General features: G+C 45.1%; 2 protein-coding genes across 3 annotated transcripts in view; both read right to left on the bottom strand.

Moving 5' to 3' along the window:
• The window catches only part of LOC149349980 (AT-rich interactive domain-containing protein 5B-like), a 37,743-nt gene extending 23,024 nt beyond the window's left edge, over window positions 1-14,719 (bottom strand). For both annotated transcript variants that reach the window (XR_016290184.1, XM_089578973.1), the window contains exons 1-3: window positions 14,324-14,719; window positions 8,205-8,547; window positions 2,426-2,881 (exon numbers count right to left, since the gene is read on the bottom strand). Coding sequence is in view for 1 of the 2 variants with exons in the window: in XM_089578973.1 (XP_089435099.1) it covers window positions 2,426-2,881; window positions 8,205-8,547; window positions 14,324-14,584 (1,060 nt within the window). In the remaining variant the exon portion in view is untranslated. The remainder of the gene's footprint in view (window positions 1-2,425; window positions 2,882-8,204; window positions 8,548-14,323) is intronic.
• Window positions 14,720-14,858: 139 nt separating this feature from the next.
• On the bottom strand, window positions 14,859-16,270 carry LOC149349981 (uncharacterized protein C2orf42). Its single transcript, XM_089578976.1, has one exon. It carries the CDS (start codon window positions 16,212-16,214, stop codon window positions 15,066-15,068), a length of 1,149 nt encoding a protein of 382 aa, XP_089435102.1. The 5' UTR covers window positions 16,215-16,270; the 3' UTR covers window positions 14,859-15,065.
• Window positions 16,271-19,345: the final 3,075 nt, after the last annotated feature.

Consider the following 19,345-nt stretch of genomic DNA (forward strand, 5'->3'; position numbering starts at 1 on the left):
TAGCTCGGCTTTGTATATACAGTTGATCTCCTTGGAACCGAAATATATAGGTGTGCTGTATGTTTGTTTATAATAAACCACATGCTGTTATTTCTCACAATCAATTTACAACACTTAGCCAACGAAAATGCTCATCAAAAGAAGAAATGTCACGTATAGCGTGGGGAGTACAGAACTGTATGGGTACCTGAAGTTCCTGCCAGTTTCTTTCAACCAACTTGTTTTTAGCTAAAGCTGCCAATTTCTCACCCTGGAAAAATAATAGTAAACCTCGTTAAGGTGGGAAATCTAGGCACAAAGCAGCAATATACCCTAACCGAAAATAGCTTGAATATTTCCATTTACCTGATAAAGAATGAGACCTGATGCATTCCATGAAGGAAGGCACATGTGGAAGCTTTACTTGCACTACAGAAATCCGTTATTTCTGTCTGCTGCTGAGGCGACCTCGCAGCTAGTAGCGCAGCCTCAAAGGCTGCATTAAAGGGACAGTGAGGAGAGCTCTATCAATATTTTTTTTAAAGCAAAATCCGATAGTTCGGCATTTCATGGCTTTGTTGCCACTTGGCCACCAGCGAAAGATGCATTTATTTCTAATAAATTTGGATTCGAAGTTGAAAAAGTTTTCCCCGCCGCTCTGATTCAAACTTGAGATTCTCCTATGACGACACAGGACTAAGTGACGTGAAACATGACGTGCGCATGACGTACCGCAGACTCCGTGATTTCTGGCGGCCAGCAGTGCGGCCTGGCAGTGGCCGAAAAGAAAGCTACCGCCGGCCGCACGTTGAAGGCATCTATCGGCTATTGCTGCCGTCGCTACAGTCGCTTCGCTTACGTTTGCACCGGCGTTTTGCCAGCGTTACGATGGATCCCGTTCTCGAAGTCGTCAACGAAGTTCCCGCAAATAGACACCTCTAGCTTACCTTGCACCTTGTTACCGTTAGAGGAATACCGGGAGCCCGCCTACTGCCGATGAGCAGGCGGTGATTCGTGCCAATGCTGCAGGCGCGCACGTAGCTGCCGGGTACGTGGCACCATCTGGCAACGTCAAGGAGATTTGCGCATGCATTGGCTGCGCCTCAGTGATTCGTGGTGTCTCGCGTCCTAGTGTTGCTAGCACCATTCGTTCTAGCAACACTGTTTTGTCTTATGACGTCACCACGCTTGTACTGGCGAGTTTGGACTGTGGCGGCGATACCTGTATTTTGGTTCTTGCTCTTTTCTACGTTACAAGAGCTTTGTTGTCAGTACCAGTGGCGTTTTTGTAATCAGGAGCTGGTATTCTGTCGATACAAGCCAACTTGAATTTCTCCTCAGTGTCCCTTTAACAGTGTGTGGTGTGCGGAACAAGGCTCTCTTGTTTCACACTCCACACACTGTTGCTAGTGGAAGGTCCTTTCCATACACTACCACAGATTCCTTCTTGCCATGCTCGATATTTCATATTATGCCAAGCTTCTCCTTAATGGTCAACACTCAGAGCTTTGCCCCAACACGGGACATGCTGGAGATCGAGTGATGGCACTTGAAAGCACTGGACAGAGATAGCACGTGACCCATGACAACACCAGTACTATGAAAATGCAGTGATATGGGGCTGAATTGGAGCCACGCAGTGATGCCAGTCAGCCAGCAATGGTGCAATGGCAGCTGCGGCACATGGAGGAAAACAAAACTTTGCTGCAGCTAGCATGAACTGCGGAGAACCTGAGCCACGTGACAGAAGGCAATAGCTATGGTGATGGGCCCATGCATCCAGCTCGGACCAGCACTGCTTGGACAGCAGCACCAGTGAACAGGGTGGTTGCAGGGCAGGGGGGCATAGGCTGGTGCCCCCTGCCACTGGGGATGGGAGGCAAGAGAGTGCTCTGCAAGGTCTCCAGGGGTGTCAGCAACTGCCAGCGTGCTTGTCACATGCTGCATCATATGATTATCAACCTATCGTGCACTCTAAGCATTGGGAGCACAGGTGAAGCTTCCTTGTGACATGCAGCATATAGAGTTCACAGATGCTTAATCATATGCCCCTTCATCCTTGCACGTGATATGTACTAACTGAGACGTTCGTGATGAGCCACTACGCTTTAAGCGGTCACCAAATACATGACATTTCATGGAAGCTTAGTCGGGGATTTCATGCGACTACTACTCAAATGGAACTACCGCTTAAGCAAGTACGCCTTAACGAGGTTTTAATTTTGATGGACTTTTTTATGGGTTTATAGTTCCTTTACGAAGAACAGAAAACAGAAAATCACAACAGTGCACTCAAATAGTAAATGAAAATTAGAAAAAAAAATGACTAACATCGCAGCATATAGCTTAGGCAAACAAGGGCTTTTAAAATCATGGCAGTTTGAGGACCGATTTTGATGCTGCATGTAGCCCAGCTCTAAAGAAATGGGCTAAAAAAACAGCTTACTTTGTTTGAAACCGAGATGAGGCACACGTTGAATGGGAGTGTTGCGTTCCTTCATGAACTGGAAGAGGCGCCGTAGAAACTCATCAGCACCGTTTCGTGTTTTGTCCAGCAGCATTTTGTCATGTGGCTTCCTGTCTTGTGACACTGTATCTGGTGACAACTTGTCTTGTGACATCCTGCCTTGGGGCATTCTGTCCAGAGGCACTTTGTCCTGAACTTTTTTTTCTTGGGAAGGCTTGTTCTTTGGGATACTGTCCAACGATGTTTTTTCAAACTTAACCTTTTCCAGCTTGACATGCGCTGCTTTGTCTTGGTTGGCTTTGCTGTGGGGTACTGAAGGCTTCAATGGTGCACTTGCAGCAGCAGTTATCATCTCTGAGCTTCCTTCTTCAGAGGATTCGGACCCAGAGTTAGCTTTGCGGCTGCGCTTTCGCTGGCGACCCCTTTCCACTGGTGCTGCAAGGCAGAATCGGCGATTTTCTTTCTACCTTCTTCGCACATGACAAGCAACACATACGTCCATGTTGAAAGGGCTGCCCCTCCACTGTTCTCACATGTCATACTAAAATTGCTGCAAATTATATGTACCCCAGTGGCATGACAAAATATTGAAGACGAGTAAGAGATAGACGTCAATCTAACATATGGTTAGACAAGATTTCTTTCGTTACATCAGATTTACTTTTCTATGAAGTTCATGAATAGACTAACCCAATATGCACAAATTATATAATGTCAGAGTACTTGCTACAGGCAATACACTAATTGCACGTGGTGAACAGCAAATACAGTCATAATGAAACGGTTTACACCAAAGTAATGGATAATGGATATGACCAGGGGATAGCTATTCCAGTTGGAAGCTTCCATACAAAATGATGTATCTGATATCTCACTCTTTAAGAAGTCTTTTTAGGCAAAGGGATATCATGAACCCGAAGTGAGCTTCATTGGCGATTTCGCAATGAGTATATCGATTTGTAATGGTGCGCAGCAATTCAGTAGCCACTTGATGTAGCAAACTGAACATAACTGGCCTCATCCCGCACCACACTAACCAAGTGCAAAATTTTCCATCTCATGCAGGGCTCACATGGGGCATTTCTCCACTAATTCATCAGCTTTGGTATGAAAAAAATATCTGACACTGGCACGGCCATCTTCGCCAAAACTCAAGCATGAGTCCTGCTGAACTAAGTCGCACAGCGCGATAATATACACAGCTCGCTGTGCCTCAATAAATTTGTTAAGGTCACTGAAGCTCTCCGGTTCTCCAACCTCCTCTCCGAGCATGACCTGCAAAACTCCTCAACTGGCCCAAGCACTTCAGTTTCAATTTTGCGGCATGGTCGCATGGTGTGGACATTTGTCAATGCGTTTGTTGTGCTCAACTGTATTGAAGTCCCAATGGTTTCACAAGAGTAAGATGAGTGACAGTGGCGGAAAATAAAAATGCAGACAATTTTCGTTCACCTAAAGATGGCCATGACAAAAGCATGAATTGCCTTCGGTCAGGCATTTCCACCTCCAACACAAGACACAGCTGTTTTACAGTGAAGCTGAGTAATAAAGTTGTTGTGACCAGCATGCTCGTGCATCACGCAGAGAAGTCAATAAAAACTGGTGCTTGTGACGAAATTACTGCAGTGTGCCTACTTTTACCGCACCTCAGATCAGCTTCAGGGCTTAGCAGCCGGGGCTAAAAATTTGGAAGACATCTTTTCTGTCCACTTATTCCTGTAAGGAACCATTGGTACCTCTGATGTGGCCAAATTTGGTCACACCAACCCAATATATTAACACAAATATATCCTGGTCAGTGCACACGAATTTCTTCTGTGGTGCACATAAGCTTCAGCTCCGAGAAAACGGGTTTTGGAGGAATAAAGTATAGAGGACAGGGAGGGACCTTTTCCAAACATTAAGCCCCATTCTGTAGGCACTGAAGCCCCCAGCACACAATGTCAGCTATGTTGTCCTTGAAACGCATGGTGGTAGGTAAGCCCACTGGCATGCAACAGTTGTAGAAGGCCACCTAAAGCTATAACATTGTGATAATGAGGGCTTTTTGCCTTTGTTATAATTAGAATAAACTGTATAATTCATCCATGCCTATACTCACGACACTACACTTCTGTATCCCAAAAAAATGACACATCATCAACATTTTCTAAACTAAAGAAATATTACAACATGGAAAGAAACAGACAATACGTACTATAAATATAAAGAGCAAAGGGAGGCCTGTAGCTAAATAAAAACATTTTAAATATAAACAATCACAGCCTTTCTTAGAAAGCAAGTTGCAATGTAAGTACTCCCAATAACCTTTTGATATTGTACAGAACATCAGCTTACAAGATCTCCAGAACTTACATCTGCTGCAATTAAAAGAAAAAATAAATAAATGTGACTCAAATGTTACAAAACCAAGGTAAGCCACACATACCTACCAGGTGCACGTGATGTGACCTACTTTATATAACAAAGCACTGTCAGTCACTATCCGTTTACATAAGCAGAAAAAAAAATTAGTCGCACTAAGGCTAACATGCTCCCAGTTTCTACAAATAAGCAGTCACACATCATCATGTCTAGACCACCTCTGCCTCACACTGAACCTGCCGGGAATTTGGTTACTGCAAAAATCTGCGTATAATATGGACCCGCATATACAGCAGAACCCCACTATAGTAAACTCGGTTATAGTAAAAACTTGGATATAGTAAAGTGAAGCTGCAGTCCCATTTTGCCTTCCATAGACGACGGCACATTTTTTCTGAGTTATAGTAAAGATTTTTTTTGAAGAAATTGTTATAGTAAACAGCGTTTGACCGTGGCGATGTACTTCCCGCAGAACGATGACATCGTGGCCCGCGTGAAGTCTATGATTGAGAGGCAAACAGATACCGAACACAATAAATCAGCGCTCTTTGAGGAGGCTTCACCACCTTGCTAGAGAACCGCCAGAAGCCAATTTTTCGAAGACCTTGATGCTGTGAGGCTAAGTGCACAACGCGCATGGAAAAAGTAAAGCTGGCTATGAACGTAGAAAGGAGCCGGCTCGGACTGCTGAAAAAGGAAAGCCAGCAAAAGTGCACTGAGGAGCAGAAAAGGGAAGAAAAGGGCGTGCGTTTGTAGCAGAGCAGCGCGAGGCACGGGGAAGCAGCAGCAAGAAGCAGAGGCATGGCGGCACTGCCTAGGTGGTTTTGCTGCGTTTGACAGCGCCGCACGCATTTCTTAACTACTGTCACAGAAGACGACACCGTGGTAGCGCAAAGCTTTGATTTTCGCATGGAATCAAACTCGCTTTATTTTTGTAGCCACGTTGTATACATGTAAATGCGGTACTTCCACAAGACATAAATGGAGTCGAAAACGTGATAACTTGTGATAACTAATAATAAATAATTGTCACATAAAGGAAACGATAAGAGCAGGATGTAAGGTATTTCTGAGTGTTTCTTTTATATACCAACACTTCGTGCTTAGTAAGCAGCCAGAGGGCATAGTTAGAGCCATGCCATCCCTAACAACTGATTCAGTAAAGACCCTGATATAGTAGAGATTTTTGCTGGTCTGAGACACTTTACTATAGAGGGGTTCTGCTGTAATACGAGGTATAATTTGGGGATAGCAAAAACGTAAAAAAATTTTCATCCACATGTAATGTGAGTAAGGAAAGAATGTCAGCTGTCAGCCCGATTAATTGTGTACGCCGACGCTCTGGATACGATGCATGTAGCACGAGTAGTAAGTACAAAGGTGCCGTGCTCATGCCCGCTTGTGTCCTGCGCCGCGAGCAAGTGCACACTGGTTCCCGCATACGCGCTGTCATGCATGCTTTGGAAGTGTCTGTAGTCGGAGCTTTAGTGACTGTCATCATCGGGTGTGCTGTCTTCCAAGAGGCCCTTGTCAGAGATATCTTTCCATAGAAACTAGTCTTCGGTACTGTCGAGCGCGTTCAATATTTTGCATTTCTTCAAATATTAACTGGCAAGTTCCTTCGGAATGTTGGCTGGAGAGGCCTGTGTCTGGGGGCACTAACCACAGGCTCTCCTTACCTCATCCAGACAACGTAGCAGCGCTTGACGTGGTGCCGATGCTTTCGGCAGCTACGATTACTCTCCTTTTAAAAGCAGCCTAATGCTGCTTTCACGGTCCCTATACCATGTGCAATCGTTCTGGTAAGGGCATTACGAGGACAGGTCAGTGTAGTGAAATGGCACTGAAATTGAAACTCCCAACCTACCCCACCACTAGATAGCGCCTCCTCTCATTGGAAGCATGATGGAAATGGCGCTCGATAATAATGAAACCGGAACTGCGGATTTCGGCTGAAAACTGTTCGGATCCGCGCATAATACACAGTGGAAATTTGAGATGCTAAAATCTAGAAAAAAAAAAACTTCATATTATATGCGGGTTTCTATGGTACATACTGGCACAATGAATGTTACCTGAACATCATAGTTTTGAACTGCAACCCGGAATTCATGCAATACAGACCAAGAGGCTGGTAATCATGCTCCAGGAACTTCATCACAGCAAAAGCTCCATGAGTCAATGAAATAATGAGTGAGGAGAGGTTCTGAGAATAAAGAACTGTCACTGCTTTTGTCCTTTACATATACACTGCATGTCAAAGCTCAGTTCCTATCCCCTGCCAACTGACCCAGACTTTGCGATCAACCATCTTCATTTCCTAAAAAAAAATTGTGGTGCATGTTGTGTGTTCTCGTTAGGGATTCAGGCATTACAAGGTATCAAGTGTTACCTAGCAATATACACAATCCCCCTTCTCCAACCTGTCGTCTCTACTTTTTGCAACGTGCTCGGTGAAAAGAAACAATGGCATTTGCGCAAAATTATCAGGAACAAGAAAGGAAAGGAATGAAATGATGCAAAAGCATGAAGGTGCACCAGCATGTGAAGGTAAATATATGTGATGGATCACGCAGACCAACAGCTGACAGCACTAGAATAGGAAGCTACAATAAAGTTGTGAGAGAATTTCTTCCTGTTAATTCTGTACCAGTCAAATTGACAGCAAATCAGTACATCTACAGTTGCCTCAAGTGCTTTACACAGACCCCTCTGACATAACCAGCAAAACTTTAACATAAGCAATTGACAAGTGACCTCCATCCCAACTAATTATTACTTGCCATTACCAATTAAAGCAGGCACCATGGCTAATAGCATTTGCAACCAGTTACTCGTACTAGTTGTTACGAGCAGTTCAACCTCAAATTAAACTGAAGGAAACTGCAGTGGCAGCTACACTGGCACAAGCACATGCCATTCATAATTTTTCACCTTAATCCATTCCAAAAGAATTTTTCATCTTAATCCATTCCAAAAGAATGTGATTACAAAAGGCCACTTTAAGGTCTTACAGGCTTTCGCGCCGATTTAGATCCAACTCATATTTTCCAAAGCAAGAAAAGAACAGCACACAACAATCATAGCCATTTTGGGTGGAAAAAAAAAAATCTTCGCAAAATAAAGAATACAATCCTGTCCTCCTTGTCTGGATATTATTAACCTTCTATTTCGGCACCCCTGCAGAGCAGCCCACGTGTCCAGACAACGAAAATGTGAGTGCGTAGCTGTCACTCATTTTTCAACAGCCCAGGCACACAGCCCAAGTACAAATGCAAATTGTTTGCACTTGTACTTGGGCTGTATGTCATATAAACAGCCCACACACAAGCTTGTGCAAGGTGTTTTTTAAGGCTGCAGCAATATTTGCTTACAAAAGAAGACGACAACGTACCAAGGTGATCACAGATGAGGTCACTATGCGCAAGCGCCTCATGATCAAAGGTGTCACGACAGAAGAGCAAGCGGTAGGCACTGGCACCCTGTGGCAGCAGCTGGTCAGCTCCGAGGAGCAGGGCAAGACTGCCTTCAGGTGGCCAGTGGCCTTCGAGGCGCTTGAGCAGAGCCCGGTAGCGGCAGTAGCGTGGGTATGACAGCACCACCACTCCGGGGCATGAGGTTCCCCCCGAAGGCGGGCCTGCCAGCAGGCCATGGCTCCACTCCACCTCGTCTGTGATGCAGCCCACAAAGTCTTCGAGGCGCAGGACCGCTTTTTCTGAGGCTGCCAGAACTTCATGCTGCACAACAAGGGAAGCCATATGCAAGACTGAACCCAGATCCTCTGGCTCAGAAGGAACTGAGAAAAGGATTGTCACAAACTACAGCTCCAGTTCATAAAAAACATGACTCAATATGGTGATTCCATTCCATCAAAGAATGGAATCACCTTTCAGAAAAGCAAGTGTACAGTGTCAATGAAGATGTGTTTTTTTTTTTTCAACACTGCAAACTCCTGCTGCAGTACCTTCAGGCTAAGTGGGTTAATCATTGAATAAATAATAGAATACTGTGAACAATACGGGGTTTTCAAGGGATGTGGTCAACAGTTGGCTTAGCCTTGAAAGTGAACGAAAAAAAAAAAAAATCAGCTTCACACTCAAAACAGTCTTAGAACTCCAATTTTTTATGATGCTATTTCTGAAAAGAAATGAACTGCTATTCTTTCCAATGATTAACAAAAATAAAGAAATTGAGGCACTGTCATTGTGCAGGATGTGGTAAGGCTACAACGGCTACATAAGATGCAATATTACCACAGTGATTCAGCAGGGAGCAACAGTCATCAAAACAAGCTCAAGCTGTGTACAATATAAAGCTAAAGAACTAGCAATGCTAGGTTTTTAAATCCATGCCTCATACAGACTGCGGGTTATTTTGTATTGCATTTCCAAGACTATTTCCGGTGGCTGTGAAGAGAAAGCTATTGTAGGGTACAACTTAAAAAAAAAAAACAGCGGTTGCTAACACTGAGCCATGGCCCGCAGCGACCTGTATTACTCTGTTGGTCAATCGCTACAGTAAAGGAAATTCTAGAGCTCATAATTTTTTTTCTTGTCATAAACTTCTTGTTTATTTAGCAAAATATCTTTCAAAAGCAAACTACTTTTTCGTCATGGAGGAATTCTGCGGCACAGTCCAGAATGTGGACGGAGTTCCACTGCAGACTTAAGTTGTATCCGACTAGGGTAACCTCACCAGAGACAATGTGCACCAGCTATCTGTGTTAGAGAAAAGAAGTGCACCAAACCGGATTCATATTCCTGTCATAAACTGAAATAATTCAGTACGCCAACTCCACCAAAATCTTCCTAGCCATGATGAAGAAAGAGAAACCATTTATCACAAAAACATAATTTGCAATGGGATTAGTGCAGCCATTAAAGACAGAATGAAAGCAGTTAGGCACTCTGTAACATCTTCAAATACATGTCATTTTACACTAAACTACCGTCAGAGAGTATAAAAGAGATGACTAATCTGACATGTCGAAAATTCTAAGCCCCAGTTTTCTGCCAAGGACCCCTCAACACTTGCTCAATATTGGGCAGGACACATATTTTTGCCTGAATTTAAACCTGAGAACAAGCTCATGTTTTACAACATCTCACGAAATTATTTGGCTCCATGAGCTTACCAGTTCACTCACAACACAACCTCACACACGAAAATATTTCTAATTTTCGTCCCTGCAGCCACAAGTCTAGGAGGTACACTGCCCTCATTTTCACAAAAAGAAAGCGTAGCAACCAGCACACTGTCAGCATCAAGTAAGGCAAGAAAACTTCTTCCCCCGAAAGAGCCCCCCCAATCTGTACTGGTTTCGGTAACCGTTCATACAGCCCTGTTAAGCAGACATAACAAAATTCAATTTCAGAACTACCGAGGCATCACAGAACTATCACTTATTCAGTATGCTGGCGTATACTGTGCCTCCAAACAGTGCAAGGGGCAAGAGCCATCGTCAGGCATCCAGCCTATTGCTCTTGTTCCTATATATGGCTGAGAAAGAAAAAAAAGAACCAAATAATCCTTATCCTGAATGGCTATGCAGAACAAAAAACATAAACTCGCTTCATACATATAAATACCACCTAAATAGAAAGACAAATTTAAAAGCAGCATTTTTGAAGTATATACTAGTGGTATAATACAAAAGCTAAGCCTTACTGAGATTCCTTACAATTCATTACAACTTTTAGATAAGAAAACCTGTTACAACTTTATGAATAAAAAAATGAGAAAATAATAATTAACCTCACGTTCGGCGCATGTAACCTTAGCTGCTTATGTGCCATAAAATGCATCGCAACACAACACAGCAACACATTAAAAAAATAAACTATAACCATGCCAGGCAGAACAATTCTTACTGACAGAATATGCTCACTACCCTTAAAATGGCATGCTGCAACCACTGCAAATGCAGTGGGGTGCTCATAGCACATAAAGAGTTCATAGATGGAGGAACAGCGGCAGCTAAGAATGCTGCCTTTGTGATATTTGAACAACTATGACCAACATGAAATCACTGACAAACCCTGGCAGTTAACCTCTGCAGTAACATAAGCACAGGTCATGTGGCCACTGTACCCACTATTATATCCTGGTATTGAACCCCATTCTGGGATCCCTCAGTAGGACAGTAGCCTTATATACGGCCCTCCACTGTGGTTGGATATGACATTCCATGGTGTCCACCCAGCCAGACAGGCCTTTCGGCCAACCACACTATGAGTGCTGCCACAGGTTCCAAAGCATTTGTCAAGATCACACTGTAAACCAGGAGTTTCGATGTGTGCCCCCCAAACCATCCCGCAGCCCCTTCTCAATTTCATACTTGATATGAGATGATGAAGGACACAGGGTTACCACATTGTACACCTTTTTGGCATGGTGTGAAGTGCAGAAATAGGAGTCAAGAAATTTCTGAAACAAGTTTAACTCATCTGCTACAAAAAGGCAAAGGCCACTGAATTTGTGGTGCACCCATAGTGTCTAAATTTTTGCATCCGATTGTACTAGTACATCAGGTGCAATGAGCTATTTCCATCTATGATTGAAGATTTAACAAGGAAAACAATAATGCGGGTACCACAATACAAAAATGCGAGTGTTTCACAGAACTCTGCATATCTTGCATTCCAAGTAACATCTTCTAGCCCTTTAATCCCTATAAACCATTTTCTTTCTGCAGTGCAGAATCAATAAAATCATAGACATGCATCTGTGTATACTTAAGAACTGCGCAGACTGAAAAACATAAGATAGACACAGACACAGCACTATCACCGTACATGTAAACCTGTGTAATTCAAGTATTTATTCCCACAAACCTACCCAGTTCTCAATAAATAGGCAACACCAGTTGGTTAAGACAAACTGAAAATACCACTCACATAAGTCTTCACATAAATACCACTCTTTCCCAGCAAATGTTTAAATTCTGTAACACTGGTCCCAAAACCTTCTTCCAATGCAATTTAAAGAAGTGTTTGCAAAGTAACAGCTATTTCAAACTACAGTCTGTACATCGAGTTCCCTAAAACATTTCAGAGATCTAGCCACACAACACCAACTGCCATATGGGTAAAGAATTATCAGTAAAACATGCTGTCTTCTGTGCAGACTAGAGTGCCTGTTACTAGAATGAATGGCTTTGCAAAGTAAATAATATTTACAAACGACAAACACATTGCTCATAAAAACATGTTTGTTAGCAGCATAAGAATCACTCCTCATATTCTGAAGTGCACTACATCACCACTTCTGGCATAGACAACAGTGCTGCAGCCTATTTGCTGCCTCATATTGTGATCCAAATTTACCATCATGCCACTTTAAATTGCAGCAACCAGTTATGCTAGCAACATGATCCTTAGGTTTTGCAAGGCTCTACATTGGTTGGGTGGTCATGAGGAGAGAAACGGCACAGCAACTGTCTCACTCCAGCAGACAGATCAACCAATGGCATGAGGGAAAACAAGGAGAATGTAATGAAAGGGAGAAAGAGACACCATAGTGGAGGGCACAGGATTAATTTTGTTTTAACAATCCCCTTAGCTAACATCTGATGATATGCGACTAACTTCCAAATTGGGTAGTCATTTTTTTTAGAATGTTTTCTGAAGCTTACAAATGTCACCTACAATCTAGAGAATTGGCCCTTCCAAATGCCCAAACTCTTCTCTTTATCTGAACAGTGAGTTAAGCATACAACTCACATGCTATGAAGTTCAGAATTATTGCTGTACAAGCACTGCTATCACAATCATCAGAAAAAATATAATTAATGCTCTAATCCACCACCACCTGCACACTGCACCCCTGCTGCTTTTTCCTCACATCTTTCAGTACACACAACTAGTGAAGCTTTCATTTGCTGGGGTGAAAAAATAATAAAAAAATCGACAAGCCAGTGGCCAGAGTGGCCAGGCCCAGGGAGCTTATATTTAGTGCTGTTCTGTAGGCGACATCTACTCCGAAGAACGGCTGTTTTTATCATAGTATCTGCAGAGGCTCTTCCCATGCACGGCTCTCACGTTCTGCAAATGACCACGTCAGTAGGAAACACCGCAGAGCTTCCATGTGTTATCAGCCATTGTATGCTAAATATGAGACAATCACAGTGCTACGTACATTTCTTTGTATGAACACTACTAATAATTTTTTTCGCCTTATTTCCGCGACTTTATCTCTCGTCCTCTCCTTCCTTCTTTTTTCAATCCCGCGCAGCTTCCGTTTCAGTACAGGTTAATAAGCTTTACTAGCTTTGACGTCAATCACTCAATAAAAATTTTATTTAACTCATAACCTCCCACTGCCACGCATGGGAGGCAAAAGTAAAAAAAAAAATAAATTATACACGCGCGACAATATGAGAGAAAAGCAACAAGCGGGTTCTACAACACGCACGACGAGAACACAAAAGTAGAAAGAAAATAGTGCGCGTAGATTCGCTGCCTATTCCAAATATACTAATAAATTCATGGCTTGAAAAACAGCTTTACACCACGAAACCGAACAACGCAACGAGCCAACACCCCTAGCCGCTTTATTTTTTATTTTTATTTTCAGGTGCCAGGCACAACGGCACTAATGCTTGTGCCGCGAGCCCTTGGCAAATTGCGCAAAACACATGACTGAACTTCACCCGAAAACATAACGAAACAAATACTGTTAGCATGCATTTTGGTTGCATCCCAGACTTTAAACGTGCAAAATCAAACGCAAATAAGGCTTTGCTAAAAACAAATAAAAAAAAGCTGTAAGGCTATATTCTGGCCCAAAGTTATTTTCGGCCCCAACATTTGCCCTCATCGATTTTATTCTTAGCGCCAGTAATGCACAGCAGGTAAATCAGTTCATTTTACGACATACAAGGTGAACAAAGCCAAGACAGGACAGCAGCTGCAAGTAATTAATTAAAGTGCTGGAGATACGCCCTTGGTGACAACACACCAGGTAAATACACGCACAAAAAAAGATGGAGGAGTCTTCTATAAAAACCTACTTTTTCTTTTTTTTATCTGGGGTGCAGCGATATCTAATGTAGTGTGGTTTACGAACGGCATGCAATTACAAATTCTGGGTTAAATCTGAATTTCATATCTAGGTCAGATTAGGACGATTACTTGCTCCAAATTTACATAACCGCATGGAATGCATACGTCGACAGAATTGCAGCAACGGGTAAAATATTACTTTAGAAAGTGGCTCGTTCGTATAAAGCTAGGAGAATAAAAAAAAAAGCGCACGCCATCGTACGAGAGCCACATTTCGAACCTGCGACGCAAGCGTTCCTGCTCAGCAGAACTTGCGCCGCAGAAATTAATTTTCCAAACTCAATCTCATCCCGCGTCAACAGTACACAGTACACTTTTAAGTCGCTCTGAAGCAGCACGTAATGCGTTCAAAGACCTCAGAGAGGCACATCAACGACTGCATAACAATGTTTACACGAAACTGCATCACATGGTGCATCAGCAAGATCCACGAAAACAAAGACATATCTACCTGGCCCTGGTGGGGTAACCTGCCATCGGGAGTCTGTTCGGGCAAGAAATACAGCTGAACACTGACCAACTGTGCACTGTGCTGATGGTCTTTCCACAAAAGCTGCAGTTCGGCGATACAAGGGTCGTCGTTGGGCGAAATCCGAACGTATACAAACTGGCCCACGGAGAGGGTGGCAGGACCACTTCGATTCTTGTATTCGAAGCTCCCGTAAAACGTGCAGCTGCCGTTCCGTCCCCGAGGGTCGCCCACGAACGACATCGCCGTAGCGGTGAACGTCAAAGTTCAGACGGAAACGTGCAAAGCACACTGCCGTGTACTAGCTTAATCATCAAAAAGAAACACTGCAACCGCTGCTGCTACAACTATGGAGAATAAACATCACAATTGACTTCCCATCATGCATTGCGCTCGCTAATATGGCGGCACCGTCCCAATGGGCGAACTTCGGATCTTATGGCAACAAATTACCATAACGTTCTCCACAAACTGCGGTTTTATTTTCTGGATTCAAAACTTAACAGTGCACAAGAAAAATCAAAGGAAGTGTTTATTTGACGCACATTCACAGCCTGAACTGTTTGAACGAACAGAGCGATTCCAGTTTTGTTGTGAACACTTTTGGATGCAAACCAAATTAAAATGCAGCGCCCCGGCGCTTTACTACAGAGTCACAGCGAGAACGACGCTGTACGGCAACGCCCTTATACAATGCTGATGCCACACAGTAAGAAGCCGTCAGCTACGGTCTTAACTCAACGTGTCCATTTCTCAAATGACCGTACTCAAACTTCAGGCGCAGTTCTCCGACCCGGCTGCGAGGAAGCACGTCAGGAGTCCACTCAATGACGAACGGCGCCGACTGCGGAAAGTTCCCCACCTTCAAGAAAGTTTTGAGTTCCAGTGGTCTGATTAGCGGAACACCTTCGCACGCTGGTTCGTTGGGCACAAAAGGCGGTTTATAGGGCTCGTAGGTCCCATCGCGATTTTCGATGAAGGTTCTGCTCTCCTCTAGTGGCATGTCAGGCGTCTCAAAAATGTGGCGCACGTGCAACAGGCTGGTAACGCTCCAGGTGCACTTAACCCCGTCTTTACGCACAGGAATCCGACGCCCACATATTCGCTGCTGCAGACACTCAAAAAACTGCTGGGGCACGTGAAAAACGAGAGGGTCAGGTCGGCCAGGACAGTCGTAGCGCATTGTTTGGTTGATACGCTCAGTGACCCCCGACAACCACTGCAAAAAGCTGAGAGATGGCTCAGGACGCTTAGGCGCCACTGCGCGCAGCTTGTCGGCGCTGGTGAGCGCGCACATGCATGCGTATGAGTGGACACAGCCTTGCTTCGAGCGGCCACAGTCGGCGCAACGCAGTTGGCGGCGGGGACTGAGCCGCACGTGGACGAAGCCACCCTGGCGCCGGGCTACCAGCACTGCTCTGGAGACGCGCTGCACCAGCGGCGGGCCCTCGGAAGCGATCAGCTTCCAGATGGCATCTCGAACGCTCTCCTCTTGGGCTTCCACGACGGATGGTTTCAGCGGCAGCGCCTGGGCCTGGGCACTGCAGCGCAGCGCGGCCTGCACGTGAGCGCAGCCGGACGAACCCTGGCAGCCCTCGCACTGCGCGCTACCTTCGGCTGACAGTTGAACGAAGGTTCGCGCCTCGCCTCGCTGCAGACGCACGGAGAAAAGCTGGCCCGGTGCCGGAGCGTGCAGCCGCACGGCGTCAGCGCCCCGCTTGCGAACGCCATGCTCCCGAAACACTTCGTCGCACGCCTTGTTTTTGCAACGCACGCCGCGAGTACCGTTGTAGGTGCCGCACTTAGGGCATTTTCGGATACCGCGAAGGGTCGCCTTGCCAAGATCACTGAACAAACTCTTCCGAGATGACATTGCATTCGGTAACGCGCAAAACGCTACGCCAGTGTGCCCAGCCCTAACCCCAGACACCGTACCGTCCACAGTAACGAAGAGCCAAACGCCGAAAAGCACTCAAACCAAACAGCCTGCAGCGGTAGTAGCGGTAGGAGCAGCGAGCCACGACCAGCCGGCCAGACTGAGAAAAAAAAAATAGAGCAATCAACGAGTTGATGATGATGATGATATTGCAACTCAAGCACTAAAGTGGGCAATCAAATCACTGCGGCTAAATTTAAAAAATATCAAGAAAAAGTAATTGAAAAGAAAACTAAAAATTATCACGCAAAGTTAAAGCGTCGTTCGAATTTTAGCAAGTTGGTCGCGGAAAGGTGGCGTCTGGTCGAAACCAGCAACGGCGCTTTAATGTGGCTAAAATTCGCGATTCGAGTGTTCACGGATTGCCGCGCCGCTCGCAGTGATAAACGTAAACTGCGTGCAAGCTGCAAATTTCAAAATCGTTGATAAATGCACAACCGTCTGACAACAAAATCGTTGAAACAGATGCATTAACGGAAATCCGCAGACATAACAGTCCAGCAGATAAAATAAGAGATAAAAGAAGCAAAACAGAGAAGGCTTTTCAGAAAGCAGAGGCACCATTCAGCATCAGCTATTTCTTACCGCTCCCAGATGGCGCAGCTATTCGTAAGTGCGCTACCAGCAATACTTACTCCAGCCGGCCGGTCGGCCGCACGCGGCGGAGCGGGTTGCGCGAGGTCTGCGTTTCTGTTTGCCGGCGCGTTGTATGGGGTTACCTGCAACAGCTTGTAACAAATATATCGGTTAATGGTGAGCACTGTCCATGAGGATATGTACTCTTTTTTTTTTTTTTTCCATTCCGCCCCATCGACACTCCGCGTGGAGTCAGATATTGCGCCAGGCTGGGTCCTAGGACCCAGTGCACTCAGAAATTTGACTCGGGTGGTCTTGTGTACCGTTCTGGGCACCTTTCTAAACTAGTTAGTACTCTGTAGGATTCATTCGCAGTTTTTTTTTAGCTCCAGAAAATTGAGCTCGTCTAGCATTACAGATTTCGCAATTTTCCTGGAATGTGGTGAGCTTCCTTGGTTTGGCTGTGAGGAGCATGATAAGGGGCTCGCACTTGAAATAATCAAATTTTATGTACTTTTAATGCTTCACCTTTTTAGCGAAGTCAATGAACCGCGACAAAAGAGTTCCCAACGGGAAAAAATAAATAATTTGAAGCCAAGGAGAAGTAAATAATTAATAGTGCAGTGTATGGCTTACAGTACAGCGCGATGTGTCAGGCGTTACAGGGTCTCATAAAACTGTGCGTTGCCTTCTTTGTGCGAAATCATTTTCTCCTTTTCAACATACTGTGTAACCGTGGCGACATTGTAGTTGCCGCCCTACATATATACACGCACACACACGCACGCACACACACACACGCGCGCGCGCGCACACACACACACACGCACACACACGCGCGCACACACAGGGTCTGTCCTGAAAGTAATGAGACTGAATGTAAAAAGCACACTTTATTCGCCGTTATTTTTCAATGAACCTAATAATCTTCAAAATAGGCACCTTTGGCATCCACACAGCGAGCCCAACGGGTTTCCCACTGTATGTAGGCGTCTTGGAAATCCTTTTCTGGGATCTCGTTGAGCACCTCTGTTGCGGCCCTCTGAACGTCTTCCACGGTGCCGTATCGGTGTCCTTTCAAAGCGCGTGTCATTCTTGAAAAATAGAAAAAAATCACAAGGGGAGAGGTCGGGGCTGTATGGTGGTTGGGGAAGTGTGGTTACGCCTTGTCCGGTCAAAAACTCCCTGACAGCGAGCGACGTGTGCGACGGAGCGTTGTCGTGGTGCAGAATCCAAGAAGTCGCGATATCCGGACGCACGCGCAGGACACGTTTCCTCAGACTCTGGAGGACTTCAACATAGAAATTTGCATTTACAGTCAGCCTGGAGGCAGTGGCGGTCTCAGAGAGAGGTTTTAGGGGTGGCGCGGACAGACTTCTGTACACCAAAAAAAGGAAAAAAAATAGAAACGATTTTTTATTTACTTTACTTACACAAAAAATTTTGTGCGCTTTGTTGAAAAATAAATGGCGAACGATGTAGATGTTATACCATAACTCTTGTCTTGAATGTTAACGACTACGTGAGCAATAGTCATTTCGATACTAGGGGAAAACAGGTCGTCGGCTGAGATATCACGGCACGGCGTGTCCAAGGGGGTCAAGGCACCTGCCCGGGCATTTCACGTGCGGGGCTAGCGGCCTTTATTACATATTTCGGGGAAGGGGCTTTGTTCTGCCCTCGGTCTCCTCTGACAAGGCGGCTGGTCGGCGCTCCTTGTCAAGGCAGCAAAAGGGACGATCCCCTCGCTGGCGTCGCTGTGTCCCATGGTAAGATAAAGACATGAATCAGTGGCTCCTTGCAGCCCCGACGAGGTTGCTGGCCACCGCAGCCGCAGGTGAATGGCACCGCCGTCGTCGCCGCACCGGCGCCAAGGCAATAAAACCATGGGGGCACGGCAGGAACACGGTACCTCGACAATCACTACGATTCGTGCTCGTATAACTACCAACGTGTAGATTGTGGAATTGTGTGAAATAAGACAGCCGCTAACACGGTGAACGTACAAAGTAGGGGACCACTTGACGCATCACACTGTGTCGCTGTGAAGGAGAGTGTTGTGATGTTTTCTGAGAATAGCATATACATTCGGTGCTGATGGAGAATAGGTTAATATCAGATTAATTGGGAACTTTGTCTGCGAAGACTTGGTGCTTTTTAGGATTGTACGGTGGTCTTGTGCTGCAGCTTTTTCCAAGGCATCGTCGATGATCGATAGGCTTCGGGTAGCGCTGTCGGACCAAATCGTTGCGGACTGCCTCACGGTTAGAAGCGAAGTCCTCTTCACAGGAGCAGATGCGTTTAAATCTTACAGCCTGGCTGTATGGTATTCCTTTCTTGCAATGTTTTACGTGGCTACTTTAAAAATGCAAGTATTGGTGCCTGTCCGTTGGCTTCCTAAACACGGAGGTGAAATCTGGTTTTGCGAGATCTGAAGTTTGACACCCAGAAAGCTGATCGTGGAGGTTGATTAGGTGTGAAAAAAAGAGATG

Source organism: Amblyomma mixtum, chromosome 3, assembly GCF_055824585.1.
Source record: "Amblyomma mixtum isolate Tamu chromosome 3, ASM5582458v1, whole genome shotgun sequence".
Lineage (NCBI taxonomy): Eukaryota > Metazoa > Arthropoda > Arachnida > Ixodida > Ixodidae > Amblyomma > Amblyomma mixtum.